General features: G+C 39.8%; 1 protein-coding gene across 3 annotated transcripts; it reads right to left on the bottom strand.

The window, feature by feature from the left end:
• Positions 1 to 1547: 1547 nt before the first annotated feature.
• Positions 1548 to 25403, bottom strand: LOC146680288 (sex comb on midleg-like protein 2). Of its 3 annotated transcripts, none has more exons than XM_085447875.1 (15): positions 25291 to 25403; positions 22538 to 22650; positions 22017 to 22046; positions 20478 to 20548; positions 19263 to 19497; positions 17825 to 17913; positions 17491 to 17734; positions 11295 to 11560; positions 9776 to 9869; positions 9487 to 9690; positions 9241 to 9402; positions 7187 to 7315; positions 4568 to 4789; positions 3566 to 3729; positions 1548 to 2859 (listed from the first exon to the last, which is right to left on the bottom strand). In XM_085447875.1, exons 2-15 carry the CDS (start codon positions 22557 to 22559, stop codon positions 2734 to 2736), a joined length of 2058 nt encoding a protein of 685 aa, XP_085304001.1. In that variant the 5' UTR covers positions 22560 to 22650; positions 25291 to 25403; the 3' UTR covers positions 1548 to 2733. The 3 variants fall into 3 exon arrangements, with proteins under 3 accessions (XP_085304001.1, XP_085303999.1, XP_085304000.1); XM_085447873.1 differs by having other exon boundaries at positions 4568 to 4792; positions 25291 to 25402; XM_085447874.1 differs by lacking the exon at positions 25291 to 25403 and adding an exon at positions 25162 to 25265 and having other exon boundaries at positions 4568 to 4792.
• Positions 25404 to 27187: the final 1784 nt, after the last annotated feature.

The following is a 27187-nucleotide window of genomic DNA, read 5'->3' on the forward strand; positions in this document are numbered from 1 at the left end:
GAGTTTGTTATTGCTTTATCCTTGCTCTTTGTACATGTGGTTTGAATCAAAATGATTTGGTCTCAGACTGGGTTTTAATCCTATCAAATGTCAGTTACGGTCTACAGTTGTGGATCCCCCATTTTTATCTGATCTACTGCCAAAGTCCTGTCAGATGGATCTGAGAGCCCCTTCACCGTAATCTCTCATATTCAAATGTTTTCATTTGCGCTTTAAAATTTATGTTCACCAGTTAAAGTTAGCGGCTAATAAACTGTCACAACTTTTACTTTTATGGCTATATTTTTTATATTTAGTGCAATAATTTTTTTTAATTTAATTTTTTTTTTTTAGCCAGTAGTGAAGTTTGCTTGAAGAATGTAATTTATTTAACTGTTAATTATTGCTCTTAGCTAATAGTATTTTTTTTTACATTTCTTTATTTTTTCAGACTTTCATACTGTTAGCTAATAGTTTTTACAACTAGCAGTAGTTTTAGCTTATATGTTTGAAGTATTTATTCATAATTTGAACTAGATACTTCAAACCTTGATCAGTGTCAGTTTAAAGAATTAAATAATTAAAAATAGTATTTTAATTACTTCCAACTGTTGATTTATACATTTAACTAATAAAGCTGCTAGCAAAACATTTAGATTTCAAAATTATGAACAAAGTTTAAATATATGTGTGTTAAGATTTGGTTGTGCTTCAAAGTATTTTGTTTTCTCTTTCAACTTTTAGTGTTAAGAATTGAAGTTGTTAGCAATGCCTTTAGGTTATATTTTTTACTTGTTTAATCTTACAGAGAATGTGATGATTTCATGGATATTTAAAGTAAGCACTGAGAGAAATTTAGTAATGGCAACATATTAAAAGAACAATATGTCTTATATATAATACATTTATATATACAGTGTCAAAGAAACCTGTCTTTGAGTGAAGATTTAAGGTGACAGGAAATATAAATAAATGCAGCTTGAATCTTTACTGAAGCTCAGTATTTGAAAGAGTTTATTCGCTGCTGTAATAATTAATGATTGAAATAATAACTTTAATATTGGCCATATTATATTTACATTACCAAAGTAAGATGACTTTAGTCTCATGAACAACATTAATTGTTATTTACTAGCTAATCTTAAAATGACTGTTCAGTACAGAAATGAAGCCCAATAATCATGTTTTACAGTCCTGTGGTCTCAGCCTCAGATACTTATCAAATCAAAGTTTGAGGAGTTTATCAATAAAATTACCGAACTATAACATTTTTGTTTTAAATACACAGAAATTCTCACTTTCCTGAATTTTTAAAACATTTTCCTAAATCAGCAAAACTGACAGCGAGCTTTTATATGTGATCCTGGTTAATCAGATGAAAAAGTCAGTAACAACACATCTTTTTGTTTTTGACAGGTTTATAGAAAAGAAGAGAAAATACACAACATCATAAACACATTGTTTATCTGGTGTGATGACTTGTAATGGACAAGTGATGTTTTGCAACACTTTTTTCAAGTAGTTTAAAGAAGATGCAAGAAGGGAAAGAAATCAACAGCACTTGGATCATGTGTTGACTATTTATATGGCACAAGTCTTTAAGTAAGGGAAGAGGGTAACAGGAAGTATATTATAAACAGTATGCTACAAAATCTTGTACTAACAAAGATCACATAAACCTGAGAAATATTGTAGGTAAAGCAAGGCAGAGTTTAGTACTGGGAGTATTTGAACTAAAAGCACTGCGTTAACTATTAAAAAGAAGAACCCCCATCCCCCTTTATCTTCACATTTCTAACTTATTTCCTTAAAATATTACGTTTCTACAAAATGTACATTCTGTCGCTGATATTCATGGTTAAACCCATAAAACTGTACACATCTGTTTTCATTGCTAACAGTGATTGTAATGGTCGAAAGTGACAACACTGAGGTCGGACCGATGAGCTTAAATGACACGACTGATAAAAATATTAAGTCAAACTTAACAAAGAAAGCCCTTAGAAATGTCCGATTTGCACTTCCTAAACATTCCCATCCGTTGAAATTGATAAAACCCTCAACTGGCGTGTGCTTGGGATGCAGACGGTTTGGAGACCACCGAGAATGCCTTGCAGCAGGAGCTGATTCTGCCAGACAAACATCAGAATATAACAATCGCCTTGACGCCGACAAAGTTCAAGGCAAAGAAAGCTCGTGTGAAAGAAGTGGAATGGGTTCATATTCTTCAGGCAGGCAGATAAACCGCTATACATGATAAAAAATAAAATAAAAATAGCATTCAAACCCTGTGGAGGAATATCTGATGGATCTTTTTCTCGGTATACCAACCCTTCCTTATCGATTTAACAATAACAATTGATATAAGAAGAAACATTCACCATCTTTGGGGGATCCAAAACCAGGATCAAAAGATTTCTCCTCCATTTAAAAAAAAAAAAAAAGAAAGAAAGAAAATGTGCGCACATGTGCAATGTAAACACTACGGGGATTATTTTCCTTTGGGATTTCAGAGTCAGCATGTCTATGAGAGCCGAACAGCTTTTTGTTCACTGATGAGGGGATGAGGTAATGTGTCAGCAATGCACGGCACACTTTCTCCACTCGCAAAGTCGGGATGACGTTGTAACATCCATCCGCTCCCTCCAGGTGGAGTCTGGAGTAACATGTAACCCCTGTGTGCCCCATGAGTCAGTATGCAAACGCCGGCTCTCTCGGGGCTTATTGCTCGTGGGTTCTGCCGGGATCTCGTAGTTACAGTTTGCCTTGTTTCAGCCTCTCTATGTGATGGCAGAGCTTCAGTGCGGGCCCCAGTTTCAGACCCATATACTTCATGATCATGTCGCTCCGCAGGAGCATCAGAGCTTTGCCATCAATCTCCTGTGGAAACAGACACCGGGACTTGTATTAGAAAAACAGAAACACTGTCATTAGCTTAAATAACCATGCAGTAATTTTAAAAATATATATATAATTCCAATTGAAAACAAATATTTTGGGGGTCTTCAGCAGTGAGTTAGGCCCCAGTTGTGGGGTTTTTATGCTGAAAGTGCATCTCGCTGCTCTGCCTCCAACCCAGAAAGTCTGCTGGGTGCACAGTGTGTTAGATAAAGACCCAGGTGACACTGCCTTCACAATCAGACACAATATCTGTCAAAGGTTTTAATAAATGAATAGGAGAGTGTGCCCAAACCTTTCACTTTATCAGATTGTTGTAACAGCTGGAGTAAAATGAGGTTCATAACTGAACATAACCATGACCATCTTTTCACAGGTAAAACGATGGAAACCTCGAGGCTTATTCTAGATCTTGTTAAATTAAGGCCATCTTTATCATCTTAGCCTGAGCTGCCTTAAATAGAGTGTTTGCAAAGTTTCCTTTCAGATTTAGATCACAGACGATTGAAAACGGGCTTATTGCCGCCATCTGTGGGTAGTTGAAGATGTGCGATTGAATGAAACTGGAGAAGAAGGAGAAAAAGCAATGAAATTACAGACTTCCTTTCAAGATGGTTCTCCACAAACGAGCTCCAGAGTAAAAATGAATACAAACAATGAAAATCGGATACATTTTTCATTAACTTACATGTTTTCTGAAGAGCTCAGCATGAGGTGCCAAAGCTGTGGGGTCGGCGTCCCTGACGAACTGCATCACCTCTTCGATGGACCAGGAGGAGGGGTTTTTGCTGGGGAACTGCAGACTCTCCCTCTCAGACGCCAGAGCCTCGGGACCTGTGGTGGAGCTGGCAGCTGCACAAAACATTGAAATGGAATTAATTTCTTCTCATGTTCAAACTCCAGTAGCAAATTACAGAGTGACTGGCAGGTTACGTTCATCTGGAACTCTCATGTCTGATTTCCATCTCAGAAAGCTGGAGCTGCCCCACTGACACAACGATCCAAGACAGCGGCAGTTTTAATCTGTAGCTACTGTTGTTTATTTGTAACTCACAAATATTAAATAAGCTATCCACAAACTGCTGATCAGGCTCCATTCATCAAAAGAAAAACCTTTTATGTGGTATTGCTAGTGATGCACAAATGACCATAATAAGAATCAAATCCTCTGAGCCTCCTAGTTGATGAACCGTTGGTAACAAGTTGTTGTGTTTATTATGTTGGCCAAAACATGCTGGGGTCATGCACAGCTGGAGCTTCAACCTCGTACAACAGCTCACAGTCTGCTAATGTGAAAAAAAACAAAACAACAACAACAACAACAAAAACCCCAAAACAAACTATTTGGAGGTCAAAGTGAGAGAAACAAAAATAAGCATGTTTTATTTTCATGCCTGTTTTGTCTGTGATAGTTTCCCCTATTTACTCATTTGGTATAGTAACTTCATTAACACATGGATCACTTAGGATCTGACTTTAACTTCATCAGTGGGGACTACCCATCACGCACTGCTCGCCACTATGGTGAAGTTCATGTCTGAACCATTGGAGAACAGCTGATTACAACTTTATAAGTACATGATTCATTTATGATTTATGTAGATTTGCAGCAGAGCACCTTTTATATTGTGTTATTTAAAAGTCTTTTGAAAACACAGGTGTATCTGACACACACAAGCTCTCTCTCTACCTTCGACTCTTCTGAGGGGTTGTGTGGAGCTCATTTCTGCAGGGTTAGATGAAAGGCGGCGCATCGGTGTGCTGCTGCTGCTGTGATGGTAGAGGCTGCTGGCCTGGGAGTGGTACTCCGAGAAACTCCGCATAGTCTGGGGTCGCGGGGTCATGGAGTTGGAGGCGGAGTCCATGTAGCGCTGCTCCTTTATTAAGCCGTTCTCTTCATGGGGCAGAGTCTCTGCTGGAAAGAGAAACAACATGCACAACTTTAAAATGTCATTTTAGACAGAAAGAACACACACAGAATTGTGAATTTGCAGATCAGCGTCTGTAAAAGTAATCCCTGTGAGTCAAAAGCTCAGGGTTCAGAGACGTCTAAACGTCCACAGTTTTTTCTACTTTTGGCTCAGTATGAGGTCATACAGTGGATCTCTTTTATATGGTCATCTTAGGCGCACAGATCTGGCTGCACAGTCATTGCGCGCACTGCTTGCTTAATTTTGTTTCTCTACATGTTTTAAGATGCCGCAGACACGTCCAGACGCCTTCCTGACCGCTCCGCAGGTCACATTTCATTGCGTGTTGTACTTGTATAACTATGCACGTGACAAATAAACAATCTTCAAAGTTCAACGCACAAATCGTAGCAAAAACCTAATCAGGGGGGTTAGCCTTGACCGTTGAGGGGCAGCCAATCAGAGGAAAGTTTGCCTCAATCCTTTATCACCCACATATCACCGGCTGCCTGTACCCATTTTGTCATTTTGGTTGTAAAACTAATTTTTCAGGAATTAATGGAATTTTCTTTCTAGCCCAAAATGGCCGAGTTAAAGTAATGTGAAGCACAGATGGTAAGATCAGTGTTGCCAACTTAGTGACTTTGTCGCTATATTTAGCGAGTTTTCAGACCCCCTTAGTGACTTCTTTTCTAAAAAGAGACTAGCGACAAATCTGGCGACTTTCTCTGGTGTTATTGGAGACTTATTTATGACGGCTTTTTGACGTGAAAGTGCGTATCGCTCTTACTCTCAACAAGCAGCGGTGCTGCGGTGGGAACCTCGCCCGTGCCAAAGCGCTTACGGGCGGAGGATAGTCCTCCCCCAGCTGCTATCAGGGCAGGAGATGTTCACACCTATGCGTCCAAGCGGCAAATGAATCGCGCATGAGCGAAGCCGCAGCTCTCGCACTGACTGTAACGGAGTCAGTTCTTCTTTTACTGTTATGATGTTTTGTGGATCACAAGGTTTAAAACTACTTATAAACACACAAACACACACAGTAACTCCACTAGAGTGCCTATTTCGGGTCACTTTTTTCTTGGTCCAAGCCCGGATAAAGGAGGAGGATTGGAATTGTGACATTACAAAAAAAAAAAAAAGAAGCAATAATTGGTAAAAGAAATTTTATTTATAGTTCTAAAATCTTTCGAAATGCATTTAGGACTTTTTTTTTTACTCACTTTATGTCTTTTCCACGATGTTATTTCTCTCTCCTACAACATAGGTTACAATTACATTAGCATGACCAATTATGCAAATTAGGCGATGACATCATTTAGCGATTTCTAGCGACTTTTAGGACAGCCAATAGCGATTTTCCTTACTGAGGAGTTGGCAACACTGGGTAAGATCGAGGTGGAGCTGATTTTTCTGATTGCGTTCAGACAGTAGTAGCTTGCGAGTGCTATGCACTACCACAATACACTCTATTTCTGTAAAGCTCGTCTTCTCTTCTTTCCAAAACCATTTGAATTTTCTCTTTATCATATTTTTCTCTTTAACGGTGACTGAGTAACGATCAATTAACAAGTGTTTGTGAAATGGGCCCACTGACAGCAAAGTATTCTAGCTGGGTTCAAGAATAAAAATAAAGAAGTGGAAATGAGGATAATAGCCCCCTCCCGTAAGCTGAAACAAGCACTCCTAACCACATTAATATCTTAGCAGGCTCTAATTAAACACTGAGATTATAACTGTTTTCCTGGGCTTTGCACTCTTTATCTGCTTTTAATGAGGAAGTGTACTGTGCAGCAGTAACAGAGCTAACAACAGCAGAGCTATGGGTCACAATAGAGTGAAGCTACAGTGCTGATGTATTCAGATTCAGGCAGTGAGGACAGTGATTCAGTAACGTCACTTTACTGGGATGATTTCTAATTGTTTGTGCACTGAAGACTTCCCAGTCTGGGAACACTGGGACAGCTAAGTGAGCTCAACCAGCTCTGTTTGACAGGACCAGAATCACGCAAAGCTAGCCTAGCAGAGACCAAGAATAAGCATACAGAGTCAAAAATGTGTGCTTACCGATTACAAAAAAATAAAAAAATATTTTATACAAGGTTGCGTTTTTCCACAAATTAAGGTTTCTGAATAATTTTAATTGGCTGCCATTTTCAAAAATAACTACATTACATCCTGATGTCAGCTGGTTATGACGTCACTCTGGTGTCAAAGGGCATTTTAATGAAAAAACTGATTTAGGTGTGAACTTGAAAATGAAATCAGCTTGAGGCGTTGCCCACCATCACACAAATCTGATATCATGAAAACTGAACAGTAGACTGCTAACAAACAGACAAACGTAACAGATTACATAATCCCGCTCTTCGGGATAAGATCCGTAAGGAAAGCTGTACCTTCTGAAGGATGAGCTTCAGCACGTAAATGTTTAGGAGACAGCGGCGCTGCATACGGTGGAGAGACTCCAGAGAGACTTCGTTTACTCCCTCTTGCCAGTGATGGCGCGTCCATCACCTCTTCTTTCACTGAAACACAGAAACTCACTTTAACTCACACCAGTGGTTTGTGTATAAATTACACCACCACACAAGCTCAAATATCAGTAAAAAGATGACTGTGTGGCTTCTGAGATGTCTTTAGTTCTCAGTTTGATTGCGCTGTCAGATTTTATCTACAGCCTAGTTGCACAATCTGGATCTAACAAGACACCTGCCATTTTTATTCCAAGAGTGTCGTCACTCCACTAGCCTACATGCTTCATTGCCTGATCAGATTCTTTCACACAATCCTAACAAACACTCTTAGTCCATCTGTTTGAGATCCATCTTTTGAAGAGGGCCAAATTTCTCTCAGGAGGGATCTTTGGGTTCCAAGAGCCTCTTTAGCTTTCTTGGAACCATGTTAGTGTTAGCCAGCTCCTCCCAACAGATGACGCACTCGAACTAACGGCTGTTGGCATCCCCACTCCAGCTGAAACCACACAACCGGTTACTACTGACTGTTAGTCAATCGTTAGGTGGTAGGTCCTCTGCACTGGTAGATAGTTGTGGTTTGAGCCACACAAGAAAGCAATCAGGATTTTCCCCCAATTTTTTAATCTCACTGCAGTCAGTCAGCAGCTTTGATGTGTCATGCTCTCATTATTCCCACCATCCAGCAGCTGCACAAACTAAACAGGGTTAAGGAGGATTTTTTAGCAGTGGAAATGAGTCCAAAGTTGTGATATACGACTGTATACATGGACATTCCTCACAGCATACCACTTAATCTTAGACCTCAACTACTGTATGTGCAAAAACTACAGGACCACACAGGACAGAATCTATATTTCATGTTCTTTACACAGGTGAAATAAATCCCAGAGCACTACATCTGTGGCTGTAGGATTCTTTGAGATGCTCTCACCTTTCTGTGACAGGAACAGAAACTTACACCACCTTCATTTAGATGTGCTAAGAGTTTGTCCGTCACGTTCCACTTTTTTCAACAATGGCGAATTCAAAATTCCACATTTCATTTTATATCTGAGAAAGTTTAAAGATAATCACACAGAACTCTCGCTTTTTTTAATGGATGTGTGGAGTTTCTTCTTCCAGATTATTGCAACATTTTTCTTTGTGGTGCAAATGAGACGTTACTCTTGCGTTACTGCTGGTTTAAAATGCAGCAGTCTGGTTTCTTACTGGTTTTAGTAGTAAGGCAGGGCAGGGATAGCTCAGTAGGTAGAGTGGCGGCCCCATGATCGGAAGGTCGGGGGTTCGATTCCCCTGAACAGCTACCCTGAGGTACCCCTGAGCAAGGTACCGTCCCCACACACTGCTCCCCGGGCGCCCAATGGCTGCCCACTGCTTCACTAAGTGAATGGGTTAAATGCAGAGAGGGATTTTCCCCACGGGGACCAATAAAGTACACCTTCTTCTTCTTAGTATTCCATCACCCTGATCCTGGCTTCTCTACCTTTCTCTAGACAGCAGAAACGTTGACCCCATATTGTTGCCCGTTCGTAGCATTAGATCATCAGGTTAGGTCTTCCTGCTGCTTCCAAAGTCCAGGATTAAATACGAAGATGATCAACCTTTTGCATTAGAAGCCCTTGATTGTTGAACAACCTGCCTGAGGGGGATGTGGCCCACTGACATCCCTTCTTTTACTAAACTTCCTTTTATGTAACATCTTCTTCTTATCATCCTCCATCACTTCATATCATTTTGTAATGTCCTTGAAAGTTTCACTTCTGAAAATTTCCTTGGGTATATTTTCTGTTATAGCTGATGGAGTTTTGTCTTTATATTTTTCCTCTGTTCTAAATTTTTCATTTTAAACTGGATTTGTTTGCCCTTGTGTCTCTTTTTATTTGAATTTACCATCCTTGTTTTGCTGGTTTGTCAAAGTATTCTGTAAAAGCAATTTGTAAACAGTGCTATTAAAAATAAAAAGTTGCAGGCTTTACCTGATTTCTTCCTCTCGTAAGCCGAGTAGTGGCTGAACGGCTGGCTGCTGAACAGGTTGTCGCACTGCAGATGACGACACATGGTCTCCAGGAAGCGCAGTACAAAGGAAGCACTGGAAGCTGACGGTAGCCTGACCACACGGACTCCACCATCTGTTCTCACTGTGGTGATGAGAACATGTTTTAGTATTCTATCAATCATCATGCACGGCTGCCTAAGGTGACAATAACAGAACAACTTTATACCTTTGACGACCTCCCCTCCGCCCGAGTCATTCTGCAGAGCGCTGAGCAGGACTTTAGGCTGGTATGCACAGTCTATACATGACTGGACGACCTGCTGGAGCACAGAGTTCACTGGACCTGGTCCAAAGTGGTCAGGTAGATGCTGCATCTGCTTCCTGTCCAGGTGGGGTCCGCAGTTTCCGTGCTTATTAACGTACACACACACTGAAACAACGCAGACACACTGAACTAATCAGACATTCAAATGAGAGCTTTCATTCTGTGCACCAGTAGAGCCGTTAGCGTTTACCTGTCGAAACCACTGAGTTTAGGTTGGCAGGACTTTCCTGTGGCACCTGGATGCTCGGCAGCTGTGTGGAGCCTTGGATCATTTTGGGCTTTCTCTGAAAAACAGATGTTTATAAACAATTTAACAATAAGGAATGTTAAAGTAAAGCTAATTCTTAGTTCTGGGTGTATATGTGTGCTAGGGCAGTAATTATAACCTTGATTAAAGAATTAAAAAAAAAAAAGTTATGAGGGTAGTGTCTGCATTATGGCTGTAAGTCTGACAAAAATGGTTAAATGTCTTAGATACATGCCCTCCTTTGCAGTGTTTACATCTTTCAGAGCCACGTTTGAAAATCCTGCTCTCACTGAAATAAACTGGGTAGAAAAGTGCACCACTGTGAGTGAAAAGGGGGTGCACCTGATGCATTACACAATAAAACATTAAAGTGATGACATGCTGCTGTAAGCTTTAAGCTCGGTTAAAGCAATGCTCAGTGTTTAAAGGTTTCACAGTGTGGACACATTACAGGCAGATTCTGAAGAGCTTTGTTTTCTTTTTATGGAAGCATACTTCCACCTTTCCAGGCTCTCATTACAAATCAAAATGTAATCTGCAAACAATCATAGTCCAAGGAGCCAATCACAACTGCAGTTGCATTTGGTCCATTTTACAGAAATCATAATCACCACAGTTACCAGCTCAGCACACAGACCTGGAAAAACTGAAGCAATTTTGATGTGTAACTTTGTCAGGACACGCAGTTTAAAAGAACATTGGGGTTTTTCATGAAATTATTCAAAGATGTAAATAATGCCCTACAACATCAACTGCTTGCTGTTTAACCACATTGTTTGGAAAATAGGAAACAAAACTCCCCGATACTGTTGTTGGGTAGTACTGTTTTCTTGAGCTTGTTGCCTAGGAAAAAAAAGGAATTTTTGCCACATTTTCAGTGTCGTTTTCATTTCAGGACTGCTGCGGTTGTACGGCAGTTTTCCCAGTTGTTGCATCTATTTTGTGCCTGTGAAAATGAAGCCATTATTGGCGTTCATTGATGATTGTGGACAATCGCTTTCTCATTCCAACATGGATACATTGACTGGATTTCAGTCGAGCATATAACGCTGGTAAGTCCCTCAATCAGAAGATGTTTTGGACTGTGATAAACGGTTTTAGAATCTTCAGGGTCAGAAAAGTGAAAAAAGCAACAATTTGAACATTTCGGATCATTGTCCATAGTTCTGGCATGAAGCATGTTTTAGTTAGTATGATTCAGATATAATGATAATGACAAAGCCCAAAAACAAAAAGGATTTAGTGATAGTTGAACTGACGTAGCTTGTGTATTAATTTTGTGCTAATCAAGCATGTTTTCCTAAACTAGAAGATGATACCTTTCAAATTGAATTGTCATACATGAGTTTTTGCCCACTAATTGTTCTCTTATAGGCTTTTGTATTTGGGTGTGCTGTAAAAGGGAAAATTTAATAAAAATGTGTGGCTGATAACAGATTAAACAGTCAAAGCTGGGCCTCACCTTGCTTCCCGGTTTGGGTCCTCTCTTCTTGTGAACTCGGGGTACCAGCTGTGTGTTTTCAGGTACAGACCCATTTTGGGCCGCGGCTGCCTCGGCCACCGCTTTGAGGAGAGCGATGGTCTCGCTTTTGGGCCGACGGCCTCTGACCCCCTTCCTGACCGGCAAAGGGGGCAGAGGATTGGGGAGTCTGTAGGGGGACTGCATGGATCGCCGACTCGGTTTAGAGGGCGACGAGGGAAGAATCTGCAGGTGCTTCGGCAGAGTAACTGCAAGAAAAACAAATGGAGTCAATGAAAATATGTCCTTGGAATAAAACGTGCATAAAAATGTAAAAATAGGATATTAAAAAAACAAAACGAAAGCAAAACAGATGACATGCAGGTCATGCATATGGACAGGGTTGTCAAAGTGTGTCCCTCAGGTCAGCGCTCAAACACTACAAAAATACCTTACTGCTGCCTCCAGTACCCTCTGGACCCTGAACTGGCTCCCAGTCAAATAAATAGGAACTCATGCTGAATGTTTTTTCTTAATTTAAAAAATAAATAAATTTAAAAAAAAATATATTCTGGGTGCCAGCCTAGGATAGGATAGCATAATGTTACTGAAAATGACACAGGGAGCGCCCCAAATCAAAATAATATTGTGTATCATTCGAACAGAAGCCAGTTTTAAACAAAGTGTTTTTGGATCCATACAAAAAATTTCACCAAGTGAAAGTTTCATGAAATGCTGTAATCTTTGCAGTTTTTGTGTTTCTCTAACCAACAGCACAGACACAACAGCTAATAAGCTACAAAGCCAGAATGACCAGTTCACAGGTTTTGGTGGGTGTTTATATGTGCAGTGATTTCTGTTTCCCTTCTTCTAAACTCTCAACATACTGGAAAAAACAAAACAAAACAAAACAAAAAAAAAAAACTACCACATATCCACACAAAGCAACAGCCCATGTATCCAACAAGTAAATACTTGTGTTTGTGTGTGTGCTAAAGAATACCTAACAATAGCAACGTGCAGAGAAACAAGTGATAAAAATGCTTTTCAAGGTTCTACACAGACCAAATAGTGGTAGGGAAAGACTTTTTCCAGCTTTTAAAGTAGTCTCGGGGCTCATGTATGACACAGAAAACTAAAGAGGGCTTTAAGTCTTTCATCTGTTCTGTGGTTAATAATCTTATCCACTATATAAGGAGTGCTGGTGCAGTAGAGACTACACTGAGCAGCTTTTATGTAAACATATATTCTTCCATGTAAACAGGTACGTAGTGAAGAATATAAATCCCATTCCTCCTCCTCTTTCCTGCTGCTGCTTTCCTCCCTTCCCACTTGTAATTCTGTCCGTTTCATCCCAGCCACCCTAACAGACACGCACACAAACGTAACAGGCCTCCATACTGATCTGCAGCTTCACACACAATACACCGCTCGTCTCCTACGACTGTTGGCTCGGGGCTTCTGACGCTCTCAGAAGCGTCAGAAGCCCCGAGCCTGCGGCTAAGTTCTCATTTCTGAACTTAGCTGCAGTCTACAAAGAGGACCACGTCAAAAAGTAGACATTAAGATGATATAGCAGCGCCGTAGAAAGGAAATCGATCCAGATTGAGCATGTTGTGTGTGAAGCAACAAACTCACAATCAGAGGCAGTGCAGGACTACCGGTCTACTTCTTATTAATCCAACTGTAAAAACAATGGCTGTGGAGCATTTCCTGTCACCAGCTCTGCATGTTGAAGTCAGGAATGAGGGAAACTGAGGACTTGTTGACGGGCAAATCATCCCAGATAATCCTCCTTTCTAACTTAAATATTTACCACAATTTACAAAATGACCTTCATGTTTCACGTTTTATTTAATATGAGCTAAAACCAGCAGCTGACACCACAAAGTTATCAGGAAAGTTCCCTGCAGTCACAGATTGACCACTTTCTACAGCCAGAGGAGTTACAGCCTGCTGGCCATTGGAGAAAGTGCAGGTTTTAGGCATTGGCCAGAAGCTCCGTAATAAATGGGAGCATGCAGATTGTTCAATGGTTCTTTAAAAATGAAAATAATTATTTAAAACAGCTTGTAGACAAAAAGTCAGTTTAGTTTTTGTAAATACAGTCTCAATTTCAAAGCATTTTAACTGTTCTTACACTGAAGCCAGTTTTATCCATTAACTATCACTGCATGCTGATAGGACGGTTAAGGACTGTGGTGGTTGAAGAAGTGTGAAGATATGTGTGAATGTGTGTGTGAATGGGTGAATGACTGAATGTAGTGTAAAGCGCTTTGGGGTCCTTAGGGACTGAGTAAAGCACTATACAAATGCAGGCCATTTACCATATCTTACACCTATCAAAATCCACCCAAAAAATCCACAAACAAAAGCTGTTGGTGCTATGGTTAGCTACAACGTCACAGCATCCCATTAATTCTGGGTGATTTCATAACATTCGCCTATGACACACACAATACACCCCCACCACCCACACACACACACCCACCCACAAAAAAAGAAGGACATTTCTGTGCTTTATCTGCTTGTCCTCTAGCTAAACTCTGACTTTCCACTTTAATGCCATATGGATTCATTTATAAAGCCTTCCGAGAGTTTAGTCAAGAAATACCCACCGCCTTTGTTTAACAACACAACTGAATAACCACCAAAACCACCAACCCAGCCTAAGATGGCCATAATCACAACCACACAACTGAAATAACAACGGTAAAATGGTAATATTCATCCACTCTCCTCAACCAACATATAAATCAAGTATACCGCTTTGAGGTTTGAGCCTTTCAGCATTACTGCCACATATAGTTGCCACACTTACAGTTTGATTATTTGTTGCATTAATTCCCTTTACTTTTTCTTTTCAGTTACCAATCTGCTGCTCCCTTGTTGAGGGTGGAGCTGTTAATAAGAGGACCAAACCATCCTCTGCAACAGCATGGGGCCAATGGACTTTTTTTGCATGAAATTTAGTGAGTGTTCCTATAGTTTAACCCCTTTTTGTTTAGAATGGTTTGCTCTGCTACTTTATAGTTTGTTTATTTACGTTCTTGTTTTGTACATTTTTAGGTCTATACCTATTTCATATTCTTGTGTACTTCTGATATATATTTTTATTTTCTTGGGTTAAATAAAACCCTTTCTTCACACTCGCCAAATCTGAGCATTAGTTAGGTAGTTTTTGGGTCAAGGTGCGGTGACTGAGTGGGTGAGTTCTGTGGAAGTCTACAGAGAAATCATCAGCCCTGAGCTCTGTAAACACTTTCCTGATGAGTTCATGGGCTCATTTATTTTGTTTCACATTGAATAAAACATTAGGTTCATTTTGTAAAATTACAGTTATTTTAACAGTTAGAAAAGCAAAATAGTTAATCTTGTCTGACAAATCATTAGCCAATCGGCATGTAGTTTTTTTCTTGTCACATTTCAAAAAACCAAGATGGCAATGATGAAAACGCTCATCTCTATGTTTAATGACGGGACTGCACTAATTAACAGGTGAGATCACAGTGGCTCACATCCATCTTTTATAGTGTTTATGGGGACAGCACAGTGAGAACTGCTTGTCTAGCTCAGCTAGTTTGATGGAAAATCTGCTTGGGAGTGTAGTGGGTTAAGCATTTGCCTAACAAGCAAAAGATCCCTGGTTCAATCCTGGAAGAAAGTAGGATTGGGATTGCATTAGGAAGGTCACCAAATCAAACATGTGGAGCAATGCCTTATGAATAAGCAAGCAGCCAAAAGTAGCTGCTTCTTCACTTATGAGTCATTGATCTGGGAAGCTCATCTCACATATATCCGGCAAGCAGCACATTCTGAACAATTTGTACATGTTTCATAGTTTTATTTTTACTGTGCTGTGGTGAGGCAACAGTTAAGAAAGATAGCAAGTTCATTCAATATCCAGCTCTTCTGCCAGTGCAGCGATCAGCTGCAGACATTCCTCTTGAATTGAGTGTAAGGTTGCCACGTATGGAGACAGTTTGATACAGTATGCATTGTGAAGATTGTATATATAGACTAGGGCTGGGCCATATTATACCGTTCACGGTAATACCGGTATAATGTTAGGCAACGATAGGAAAATGAAATATCGCGATAGAATGGGAGTAAAACGCGCATGCGCAGTGCCTTTGTTTTCATACGCACATGGCCGATTGTTGAGTGAAACAGATGAACCAGAATTGGTTTGTAAAAATGGTGCAACTTCCGTGATGTGGAACTGGTTTGGTGTTTGTCCGTCAGATACACGACAAAGCACATTTTTTTGCAGAACATGCAAGCGGCCGTTGTTATTGTCATATTTGTCGGACTAAGATGCTCTTAAATCTGGGAGTAATCTGGGTCCTAAACTCCGTATACTTCAGGTCAAACAACACTGCAGCATCACTTAGAGTTAAAAACTGTCTAAATTCTTTCATCTTTAATAAAACGATCAGCATTGCTGCTTTACCAGGTGTAACTATGAAGTTTAACTTCCAGGCATCCATGAAAACTAAAGTTATTACATTTAACGGAGTTAGACGTTAGCAGGAAGCTAGCGGAAGTTAGCTCGCTAGTTTCGCTAGTTACCTAAGCATGATATAGCATGTTCTGACTGAGAGATTTCTGAAAAAAATCAAACGTACAGTTCTGCTATCACTTCCAACATAAATGAAGACAGGAAACTAAACAGCAGTGACGTTTGTAGGGTTACTGAAGTTGGGCTAGCTGGTATATAATGATGTGCTACGTGATCGCTAGCGACACAGCTATGTTAGCATAACATAAACAGTGAAGCTGGAGGACGAACACTAACACTTTTCCACTTATAAAAGTTAACGTGAAGGTTCTTCATGGTTAGAGACAAATGCAATCGCATGGCAGGATGTTGTAAACGGACCAAACTTCAGTCAGGAGAACAACTGAGATAATCCATCCACAATATGAGGTTAGTCATTAATAGACTGCAACAACATGGGAATAGAGCAGCTGCCAGAGAATTCAACATTAATGAATCAATGGTACAGAAGTGGAGGAAGCAAGAAGAATGAGTTTAATAAAGTTTGATTTATCTGACTGCTTTGTTTCGCTTAATGTGCCTTATAATCCCGTGCACCTTATGGTCCGAAAAATACATACTGCACACTGCAGTTTAATGTTGCAAAGCACCTCTTTTTAACTTCAGTGGATATTATACATGGTTATGCTCAGGATATGTCAGCCCATTTCTACTGGAAATGCCTTTTGGTTAAACTTTCAGCAAGGAATTTGCATTTGCACTGTTACATTTTTATAAAGCTTTAATGTACATAAAAACCAGCTTCTTGTTTAAGTGAAAATAAATGGAAGGTTGTCTTTTTGCGCTAGTAATGTTGTGGAGTTGTATTTTGTCTCGCATCAATTATATCGTCGGTTATATCGTTATCGCAAATTTTCAAATATATATTGTGATAAATATTTTTGGCCATATCGCCCTGCTCTAATATAGACTGAAAAAGTAAACTTAAGGAACTTCACATGAAGACATGAAACCTATGGGTGGATGTATTCCAGTTTGAGGGAAATACAAATTATCCAATTTTCCAGACAGAAATGGTAAAATGGAGGGTTACTGGAAGATTACATTTTCCAGTAATAAAATGGGAATGTTTGCAGCTGTGCTTTTTAAGCAGTACACCTGTGACTGTGTCCTCTGATTGGTTGGTCCCTGTCACTTGGTGTCACTTGGTGGTTTATATTTTTTCTTTCCTCTCATCTCTCAGAGAGAGGTGGAAGAAGTGTAAAAGACCTTTATATAACTTCTAAGAGCCATAATATCACTCACTGAAATCCATATTAAAATCTATATTCATGCACATATCCAAATCTGTTATTCTTCTAAAATATGTGCATTTATATGTAATGTAATCACACATACAGAGGCAAACCTCAAGCCTTTTCTACTGTGTGCTCAGCACCTGTTAAAAATTACCCTGTGTATATTTTCCTCTGTCAGACTAAGCAACAAGACAACATGATTAATGTTAATTGCGTTTATATTTATCTAACTGTGGGTGTAATTTCCGGGCTGGTGTGTGGGGGAGAGGAGGAGTGTGCTGCAACTAAATGAGCATGAATGAAAGATTGATTACAAACAATAGCATCTGCCTCAAACCGCATTATTTACAGCAGTGAGGAATGCGCAGATGTCTGCTGCCCCCTACAGTCGAAGACTTACCACTGTTGCCGGGTGGCTGAAGGCTGTGCTTAGTGAGGGAGCACCAGCCTACCGGGAAGATGTCTCGGGAGTCGTACTTGCACCAGTAGTCAAAGGCGCCCCGCCAACCGTCAAACATGATGAAGACCTCATCGCCCTTCACTTCTCCAATTGTGGCGGGGCAGATGAGGTACGGGTTCTTCTTGTCCACCGCCTCCAGCTTCATGCCTGGCTTAAAGCTATTCTGAGGGGGTCTTGGTGGTTCCTGGAAATAAAGGCAACGTCCTCATTCGTCATTGCAGCAGCTTTTAAATACTTTATACTTTTTTAAAAGGTTTACAGAGGTAATACAAACCTTTTTAAAGGCTGTTACTGGTGCCATCTCTGCTCCATTTAAGGTTCTCAGCAGAAACATGGGCCAAGAGGAGGCATTCATCCGAAATCCTGAAATGACAGGAATTTAGGCTTAAAACCAAGTTGAACTAATGCAGAAGACAGAAGTTACTGTTATTAGTAGACCTTGTTATTTAGTCAGTGCTGCTTGTTAGGCAGCATTATGGTATGTTCACATCAAAATTCCACACAATCCATCCATCCATACAAATGTTTAGACCTTTCTGCAACCCCTAAATATTTTCCCCGAACAGTCAACGGAAGCACTTCAATGATAGCTGGAACAAATAACATATTTCCAGAACATACCAGAAAGTCCGAAGATTTCACCCACTTTTCTCCGAGCTCGCTCATTTTCTACTGTCTAAAAGCGAAATTGAATCAAGCAACTCTTGTTCTCCACTTTGTTGCCATCAGTCGAGTCAGCAGCTTGTGGGCTGACAGGCTTTTAAACACAGCAACAAAAGAGTTTGTCTGCATTTTAAATCACGCATTTGAATCATGTTAACTTGTATCTTTGATCTACAGATAGATTATGTATCGAGTGTTTATTAAAATAGACTTTTTTAAAAATACTGTGACGTAAGGCCCTCGTTGTGGGAAGTTTGTTTATTAGGTTTCAGGCGACTCTAAATGCTCAGCATCAGTTTTTTCTACTCTTTAATACTGATGATGTAAATGAGACAGGATATTCCTAAAATAGTCAATTTAGGCACACAGCTCTGTTGCTAAAAAATCTTCTGTTTGTGATGGGTAGCTAAACAGAATACGCACTAAAACAGCTTGTTTCAGACAAAAGATAAACTGGGGGTCTGCACAGAGGCCCAATATGAGCTAAATAAAGATGTACAATATAATGAAAGCAATCCTGTCACCATGTATTTTTATTTTAAAAATATTCCAAACATAATTCTTCACATGTCGGGGCGATCGTGGCTCAAGAGTTGGGAGTTCGCCTTGTAATCAGAAGGTTGCAGGTTCGAGCCCCGGCTTGGACAGTCTCGGTCGTTGTGTCCTTGGGCAAGACATTTCACCCGTTGCCTACTGGTGGTGGTCAGAGGGCCCGGTGGCGCCAGTGTCCGGCAGCCTCGCCTCTGTCAGTGCGCCCCAGGGTGGCTGTGGCTACAATGTAGCTTGCCATCACCAGTGTGTGAATGGGTGGATGACTGGATATGTAAAGCGCTTTGGGGTCCTTAGGGACTAGTAAAAGCGCTATATAAAATACAGGCCATTTACCATTTACATGTCTGACATTGTCTTGACTTCAGGTTGTAACAAAGTCAAAATAATGATGACATGGGAGTTAAGTCTTCCTTATTGAATAATTTGCAGCTCATGTTGTGTGTATTGTTACTAAAGATAAAATCAAAACCTTGTATGTGCTTCTTTCCAATCCTTACCCAGCGGCGGCTGCAGCATATCTCCATTCTTCTCACAGGTGCCGATAGGCTGGATATCAGAGGAGTCGACTAGTCTCCAGAAGTCATTGCTGTTATCACTGCCGTCCAGACGGAGGCGCAGACGGACCCCAGTAATACCCATCACTGTGGCAATGCAAACTGAGGTGGAGTTGCGTGGGTCGTGAGCTTCAAGCTTCATTCCCACCTTGAAGTCATTGGTAGGTGGGACTCTAACCTGAAGATAACAGAAAAATGTCACGAGTGTGGTTGCTGTAATCACAGCAAACAAACATGTTTTTGAACTCTCTATACAGTCTAACAAAAGCTGTCCCAGTACACCCAGTATGAGGTGTTGGGAGCATAAAAAACAAGTATCCAAATGAAGAGAATTTACTGAATCACTGTCCCTAACTGCCTGAATCCAAATACATCAGCACTGAAACCTCACTCAGTGGTGATCCCACAGCTTTGTTACTAGCTCTGCTGTGATTCACAGTACACTTCCTTGTTAAAACCACATAAAAAGGGTGCAAAACCCACACAAACAATCACAATCGAGGGCTTGTCTAGACCTGTATTTGCTTAGATTCTTAGATTCTACTAAAGTAGCTCTGAATGATTTACAATTCAAAATAATCCTTATTTATCTTACACTAGCCTATCTTACACTTGGTGCAGGCCCTCTGTTTGTCCTGTCTGAAACAATTGATCTGATTGGCAGGTCTAAGCAGCATGTAACTGGGACTGCTGCACTCACACTCAGACAGCCGCGTACCGGTCCAGAGTTCATGCATGAAAACAGTCTTTCAGCCCTTCATCAGACCGTTGAAACATTTAGTCAGTGCACCATTGATGTGACCCAGCTGATTAACATCGGCCAAAGCCATTTATAAACTTCATCTTATTTCCCGATTCCAGTGTCACTCAACGAGGCGATATCCCTTACATTTACATTTTCCTCTAAGACACTGGGTCTATATTCATGCAAATGGACCTCAGCAAATGTTTCACTAGACTAGCTGGGGCTCACTTCCTCCAAGGCTGAAAACTGCAGGTCCAGGTTACTCTGGAATGTTTTCTTGAGAACAACTCCAGAATGATCACAGTTTTTGTTATTTCAAATAAATACATTTGTCAGTAATCCTGCTAACACACAAACCAAACCAGTCACATGACCATGACTTTGGTAGCATTTATAAACTCAGGAGGACATACCTGACGAAAACAGGTTGCTGGTGCTGGTATCGATGATGTTTCCTTGAGATATTCTTCCCAGCTAAAAGCATCTAAAGAGAAACAACGAGAAAGCGATGTGAGAAAGTGAAAGTGTATTTCATCTATTAAATACCGTAATTGTCGGGCTATAAGCCGCTACTTTTTGCACAAGCTTTGAACCCTGCGGCTTTTAGTCAGGTGCGGCTTTTCTATAGATTGTCCATGATTTTTGTCATATCGTAAGACGATTTGTTTTGTTTGTTCCGCTGTTGTACGGCACTACGTTGCCTGGCGGAAGGATCGGGGTTCAAGAGTGGTATGTTGGTCACATGTCCATCCGCCAGGCAACATAGTGCCGTACAAGTAGCGCGAAAAACAAACTTCAAAGTAGCGCTACGCGTTCAGCGGGAGTCGTGGATGACGAGCGGCGATAAACTTGCGAAAAGCAAGTTGTGCTCAACTCCACCGGTGGATTCTGACAGCGTGGAAAAGTGTGAAAACATCCACGATCACCAACGGATTTCGAAGGGCTGGACTGCTGCATGATGAAGAGGAGGACACCGCCACGGCCCTTCAGAGGGTGTTCGACTCCGACACTGACAATGAGGATTTCTTTGGTTTTGAAAGTGACAACGAAGGAAAGAAGCTGAGAGTGGATGACGAAGCCATCCTGATCCTGTTCGTATCCGACACTGGAGAAGAGGACTTTGGTGGTTTTAGAGCGCAGGAAGATGGTGGTGAATGACTGACTTTTCTTCTTGTTAAAGCCGTGTCACTGCACCTGAGCCTAAAAGGTAGTCCGAATCTATTTTTCTGGTGTGCTGTAGGTTATTGTTATGTAATACATTTGTTACTCATTTATGAAGCACAGCACATGTGCAAATATGTACCCATAACTTGTTTTTCAAAATATTAATAAAAGGGGTGTGTCTCCAAACAGCCATCTCTTTCCTGACAATTCCCTTTGTGCATATTCTCTTACATATGATGAGTCAACATTGAAACACCTGCGGCTTTTGGTCAGGTGCAGCTAATGTATGTACAAAACAGGATTTTCCCCTGATTTTAGCTTGTGCGGCTAATATTCAGGTGCGCTTTGTAGTCCGGGAAATACGGTATATCAATTATTAAATATTACAGAAATGAATATCCGTGTGCAAAAGCTTGAAATAAAACAGTTTATCAGTGTGTGAAATGTGACATTATACCATGATTTTAGTCCATCTATACAAGCCACACAACTGAGCTTCTCATTTCTTAAAACACTGAGAACAAAATCTCAATAATGACAAGAAATGAAGAACATCTCTTGTGGATGTTTAGCAGTATGTGATACAAACAAACCTCTCTCTGTTGCAATGGCTTGTCATTAAAAGCTCATGAGGAAGTTACATAAAACAACTATAATCCTGCTCTGATTACATAAATACCTATTAGAGTGCATCTTGTGTTTCATCAACTTCATCATGTCTGAGAGTTAAACATGAGAATGAAGTGAATCCTTTCACAATTTAAAAAAAAAACTTGAAGGGGTCATACCTGATTTCTCTTTTTTGGCTTCTTTCTGATCTAAAAATTACAAAGACAACAACAAAAGAAATTTAGAAACATTTTAAACCCCTATATCTTACTTCAGGCAATGTAGGCATTACAATACATTGTCCTTATAAATGTAACTTATATTACAAGCTTTAAATTACAGTCTGAACACAGAACATATTCATAATTATGGAATGTAATAGAGTATAGGCACCCTCTGTTAATTATAGCCATTTCATAAACAAAAAAAGTTAATTTTTCTAGGATAAGTGAAGCCCCGATTAATAGAACTGGTTAGAATATGAATTTAGTCACAATATGGGTGGTTTTCCTTTTTGGCTCAAGCCAAAACTTGTTTGGGTGGGCGCCACATACCCTACAATCTGTGTAACAAACATTTACAAACATCTGAGGGAAACTACTACCAGTTTTTTTTTTTTACATTATGAAAAACCCCCCATTTTTTTCCATTTTGTATAAGCACAAGTACCAGCTTCCTCAAACAAATGAAAGGTCCTTGCCTTTTAGCGGCGTTTTCCCCATGGTGACAGATGACCAATGTGGCACTTTTATGGTGATGAACAAGGTGCCAGATGATCAACCGACTTGTTTCCGTATTCTCTGAAAGTTTGTCCTGAAAACACAAAAATGGATCATTTGGGACAGAAACAAGACAGAAACGCCTTAAAAATATTGAAATAACAACAAGGCAATTTGTCCAAAGCAGAACATCCAACTCGAGGGAGTGTTCGAGCTGAAAATTCCAATTGTGAATTTAGGAATTCCAGCTTCCCACTTCAAATGTTACATAGCATAAGACTCAAAGAGAGGAATAAAAGATGTGCAATTTAGCAAATGAGAAACTGGGATGGACAACTAAAGCCTGACTTATTATACTCCTACATCTATTTGCGCAGGTATTTGGCTACAGAGAGTGAAGTATTATGGGTATTTAAGAAATGCAGACGACTGCCTGCAGACCTCTAAAAAAAACGAATAGAGAAAAAAAACGATGCACCAAACTAGTATCTGGACTGAATATCTGGCAAATATGACATCTTTGTTTTGTGTTAACTTCATCGAGAAGAAGCTAACACAGCATGGAAGAACGGTCAGGTTTGGGGGTCAGGTTTTTACTGTTTGGGAATGGTCCCAGTCTTCCTCAGTGTCAGAGTACCAGGTTATTTATTGATCACAGATAGATATTTGGTATCAGCAGATATCAACATCTATGGTAGTGATATCAGAAAATGAAAATCTTAATTGGTACATCCGTTACAGCAGAATGAAAGAAAACAAAAAAAACAAACATGAATCCTCCTGATCCTCAAAGCGGTAACGCCACCATTATCAACATGAAGTGACAGATCCATGTTGGAGTGAGTGAAGGTATTCAGCCATGAAATCAGGGCAATGCAACAGGTAGAGCCCACATGGCACGTATTTCACCTAATGCCTTCTTAAATCTCTACCATCCAATCTAAATTTCTGTGCACCTCAGGTTTGTTGCAGCAGCCTTTTTTGGTGCCGTGATGTTCCCTCTCACTCTCTTACATGATTAGCATATTGACAAATGGTTGTTACTTCTGCTTGATCCATCAGAGATTTCCCCTAATTTGCATAATTTCCAACTGGCTGTAGGGAACTGAAAGGGAATGTTACCTGTTAAGTACAATATGTATTTTAGTACTGAGCAGTTATTAATAATATCCCTGTGCACCTTTAAGGCTGAGACAGACTGGAGGGTGAGACCTTTTCTTTCAGTGCATATTAACTTTAATTATCTTGACCATTTTTTTACTGCAGCTACTCTGTGGGCACTGACTGTAACAGTATTTGTGAACTGACACAATAAAAGGCTGAAGAGCTTTTGTTCTGAGGTTTCGAGAGTCTGTCTCTGTCTATATTAACCATCCCTGTGTTATTCTTTTAGAGAACTAATGTGCAGATGTTAATTCCAGCTGTTCCTCAGTCTGCTGAAATAATCACAGCAGCTGCTGCTTATGGGTTGGAACAAATTTAACTTCTAAATATTAGCGTTTAGTTCATTATGCTCCTTTTTATGTGAGATCATTTACAATTGTTTACATCTACAGTCATCTCAGAGAGAGAGGAGATGCCAGCATCTGAATAGGGACTCAAATCAGCAGACCTTAAGTTACTAATCAGCTCAACTGACATTTAGCATTTAATATGCTAAAAAACCAGTTGATTCTGAGGAGGTCAGGCATGAGCTTATAGTTTTAAAGGAATAGTGGAGATGTCCCTAAAAATAGCCCACATAGTAAAAGTATGAAGATAGGCAAAGGATACTGTGGTTAGCAAAACGGAAATCAACCTTTTTTCGTAAAGTAAAAAACCATCAGAACCTCTTTCGCGTACAGTATTGTGGTTTTCCAGTAATGGGTCACTCCCACGGAGACAGGAAGCCTCGTACAAGGTGGGTTTTTTCATGAGGTTCAGCTACAACCGGGCCTGTGGTGGGACAGCCCATACGACACAGTCTGCAACTTTGTGTACATTCCCTCAGTTTCATTCCCAAAACATCTGTAGAATGTAACTAACTCCACCACCAGGAGTCCCGTAAGTTAGTGAGTTTGGTATAAAGAAAGCACAACAGCTGTTCTAGGTCAGCAAATAAAAGCTGCGTGCCCTCCCCTCAAATTTACAGTAGAAACACGGTCTCAGTCATTGAGGTAATATTAGCCACGCTGAATTGCCTATTATAATGACGCTAATAACGCCCCGCCTATGAGCTAAATTAACGTTACATCGACCCAAGAGGTTATTATTCACAACACCTACATTTATAACCTCATAATTACCTACAGCCAGAACTACATTTTCTAATTTTTACTCTCAAATCAGCTGGTTATGTCGCCTCACCCACCAGCCTTTTAATGTTAACTTGGATTGTAACAGCTAGCGAGGCTACATGTCGAGGCAGGAAGGTATAATTTAATTAATTTATCATAACGCCGAGTTTTAAAGTGTTCCATATATGATGTATATATGATATATGATGCATCTCTGCTCTCTGTTGTGTAACATTAACGGTTTCAGGTAATAGTCTAGGCCCAATGTTGACAACTGGAACTGCTTGTATGTTAGCTACCGCTGCTGGCTAATAACTAGGTTGGCTAACCTTAGCGTTAACCCTCTGAGAACAGTTTCTTCCACAGTATCGGAGAGAATCGCACGTAGGCAGGATTGAGAAGCTTCCACGGATAATTTCCCCAAACTCCAACTCATTCATTCTGAAGTATTAACTTACAAGTGCCTTCTTTTTTCGACTGAAGATCCACTTTTTTTCTATTCGTCAGCTGCCATTTTTTCACGAATGTAGTGTATCCTTACACGTACGTAATATATGCCAAAGATTGTGCTGAAAGGAGAGTACAGCTACGACACGGGGACTGACTGCAGGAGGAGTAGTTCAATGGCCAATGAATTCGCTTGCTGCTCACAGTAGTAGCCAATCAGGAAAAGACTCAAATAATTTGTCCAATAAGAATCCGGACTGCATTGGCTGTAGTTTCAGCTTCAAAAAACTTGTATGAGTGATCCACTTCAGCGTTCCTTCCTCTTTACAGGGTCTTTCTCCTGTGTCCCCCAGCTGTGCTTCAAAACTGAAAAACTGTAAACATGTAAGAAAACGCCTCGAATAAACAATGTAAGATAAGTGGTCTGGTCTTTAAATACGTAAGGCCAAAACTACAGAACAGAAAATAGTAAAAAGAAAAATAATTAATGCAAAATGCTAAATTCGTATTATAATATAATATAATATAATATAATATAATATAATATAATATAATATAATATAATATCATGAAAAGCAGTAAGTACATTTGGAGCAGAACTAAAGCCCTGTCCTAAATAAAAACTGTTTATGTTAGTGAAACTGTAAAGTGGTTGTGGTTTGTTCTCACTTAAAGTGGGTAGTAATGCGTCATCACAGAAAAATAGCGTATGACTTACGGTCACTGTCCCGTCTTCACTGTTTTTCCCCCGCCCACACATTTTTTTTAAAAAATTTTTCCTCATTAACTTCAGATCAGGAGTGTCAAGATATTTTTTTTCTTCATCTTTAAAAAAAGAAAAAAAAATCCTTAATTTAAGTGTAAAGAAGTATATTCTGATAGACTTCATCTAAGCCACATCCAAGACTTTCTTAAAAACAGCTAACCCCATCAAAGGGTTTTATTTCTTTTCATATTAATTTTCTAATTAGATGAGAGATCCGGTTACAAAGCTGGCGACAAAACAGCCTGAAGTGTTTTCAACATCATTCCTCATCATTCCCAAATTCATTGAATTTTCTGTTATTACATGTATATTACACACGTAACAGGCAAAATGCTTTGGTTTCCTGTCTTTATCTGGATTCACTACAGCAGGAATTACCACAGTGGAAAACAGTGGTGCTATGGGACAAAACACATTCAAATTAACTGTTTTTTATGCTGAAATATTCATAATATAATGAGTGTCTGGTAAAATATGATGGTTTTATACCTAAAAAAAAAAACCTAATATAGTATGGATGCACTGGTATTGTAGTATCTGGTCATACTGACTTTGTTAAATGATAATAACATGCATTTGCCATATTAGTGGTGGATATTAATCAATTTTCCTTCTAGACGCAAGCTTGGACACTTAGCACCCATCTTGACTTATTTGGGCCTCTATCTTTAGCATTAACTAAATTAAATTGATGTCACTGGAACCACCAGTCAAATCAGATAAAAACACTTCTAGTCTGTTTATATTGTTGCAGAATCACAAATTTAAAGTTCAGGATCCCTATTTTGCTCTCTGTTCCACATGTGGCTGTTCCACATCAATTTAAGTTGGCTAAATGTATGAGAGCTTAAAACATTTTAAGCATTTTGACTTAAGAGTCCCATTAGTTAAAATTAGCCTTTAACACTCGTAGTTTTTAGCTTGTAAGGCTTCCCTTTTCCAAATGTTTTTAAACATACACACCAAAATTTAGCTTGTAATCGCTGTAATAGAAATTTGTTTTAAATTCCACTTAAGTGGTGCAACTGCTGTGGTTGTGGTTGTTTGTTTTCACTTGCTCTGCATTTTCTTTTCCAATATAGACAGGAAGTGTGGAGCAAAATGTTGTACGATTGCAGTGACCAAACAGAGCAAATACTGAA

The sequence above is a fragment of the Copadichromis virginalis genome, linkage group LG23 (assembly GCF_057382275.1).
Source record: "Copadichromis virginalis isolate Kocher_CV1m ecotype Utaka linkage group LG23, C_Virginalis_male_GT1.1, whole genome shotgun sequence".
Lineage (NCBI taxonomy): Eukaryota > Metazoa > Chordata > Actinopteri > Cichliformes > Cichlidae > Copadichromis > Copadichromis virginalis.

Excerpts from the sequence above, each read along its gene's own strand:
- LOC146680288 (XM_085447873.1), bottom strand. The coding sequence starts at position 22,559 with ATGGGGAAAACGCCGCTAAAAG. Across the intron at positions 17,735-17,824 it reads CAGTAACAGCCTTTAAAAAG|GAACCACCAAGACCCCCTCA; the intron begins GTTTGTATTACC and ends CTTTATTTCCAG. Across the intron at positions 9,870-11,294 it reads GACCCAAACCGGGAAGCAAG|AGAAAGCCCAAAATGATCCA; the intron begins GTGAGGCCCAGC and ends TCTGTTTTTCAG.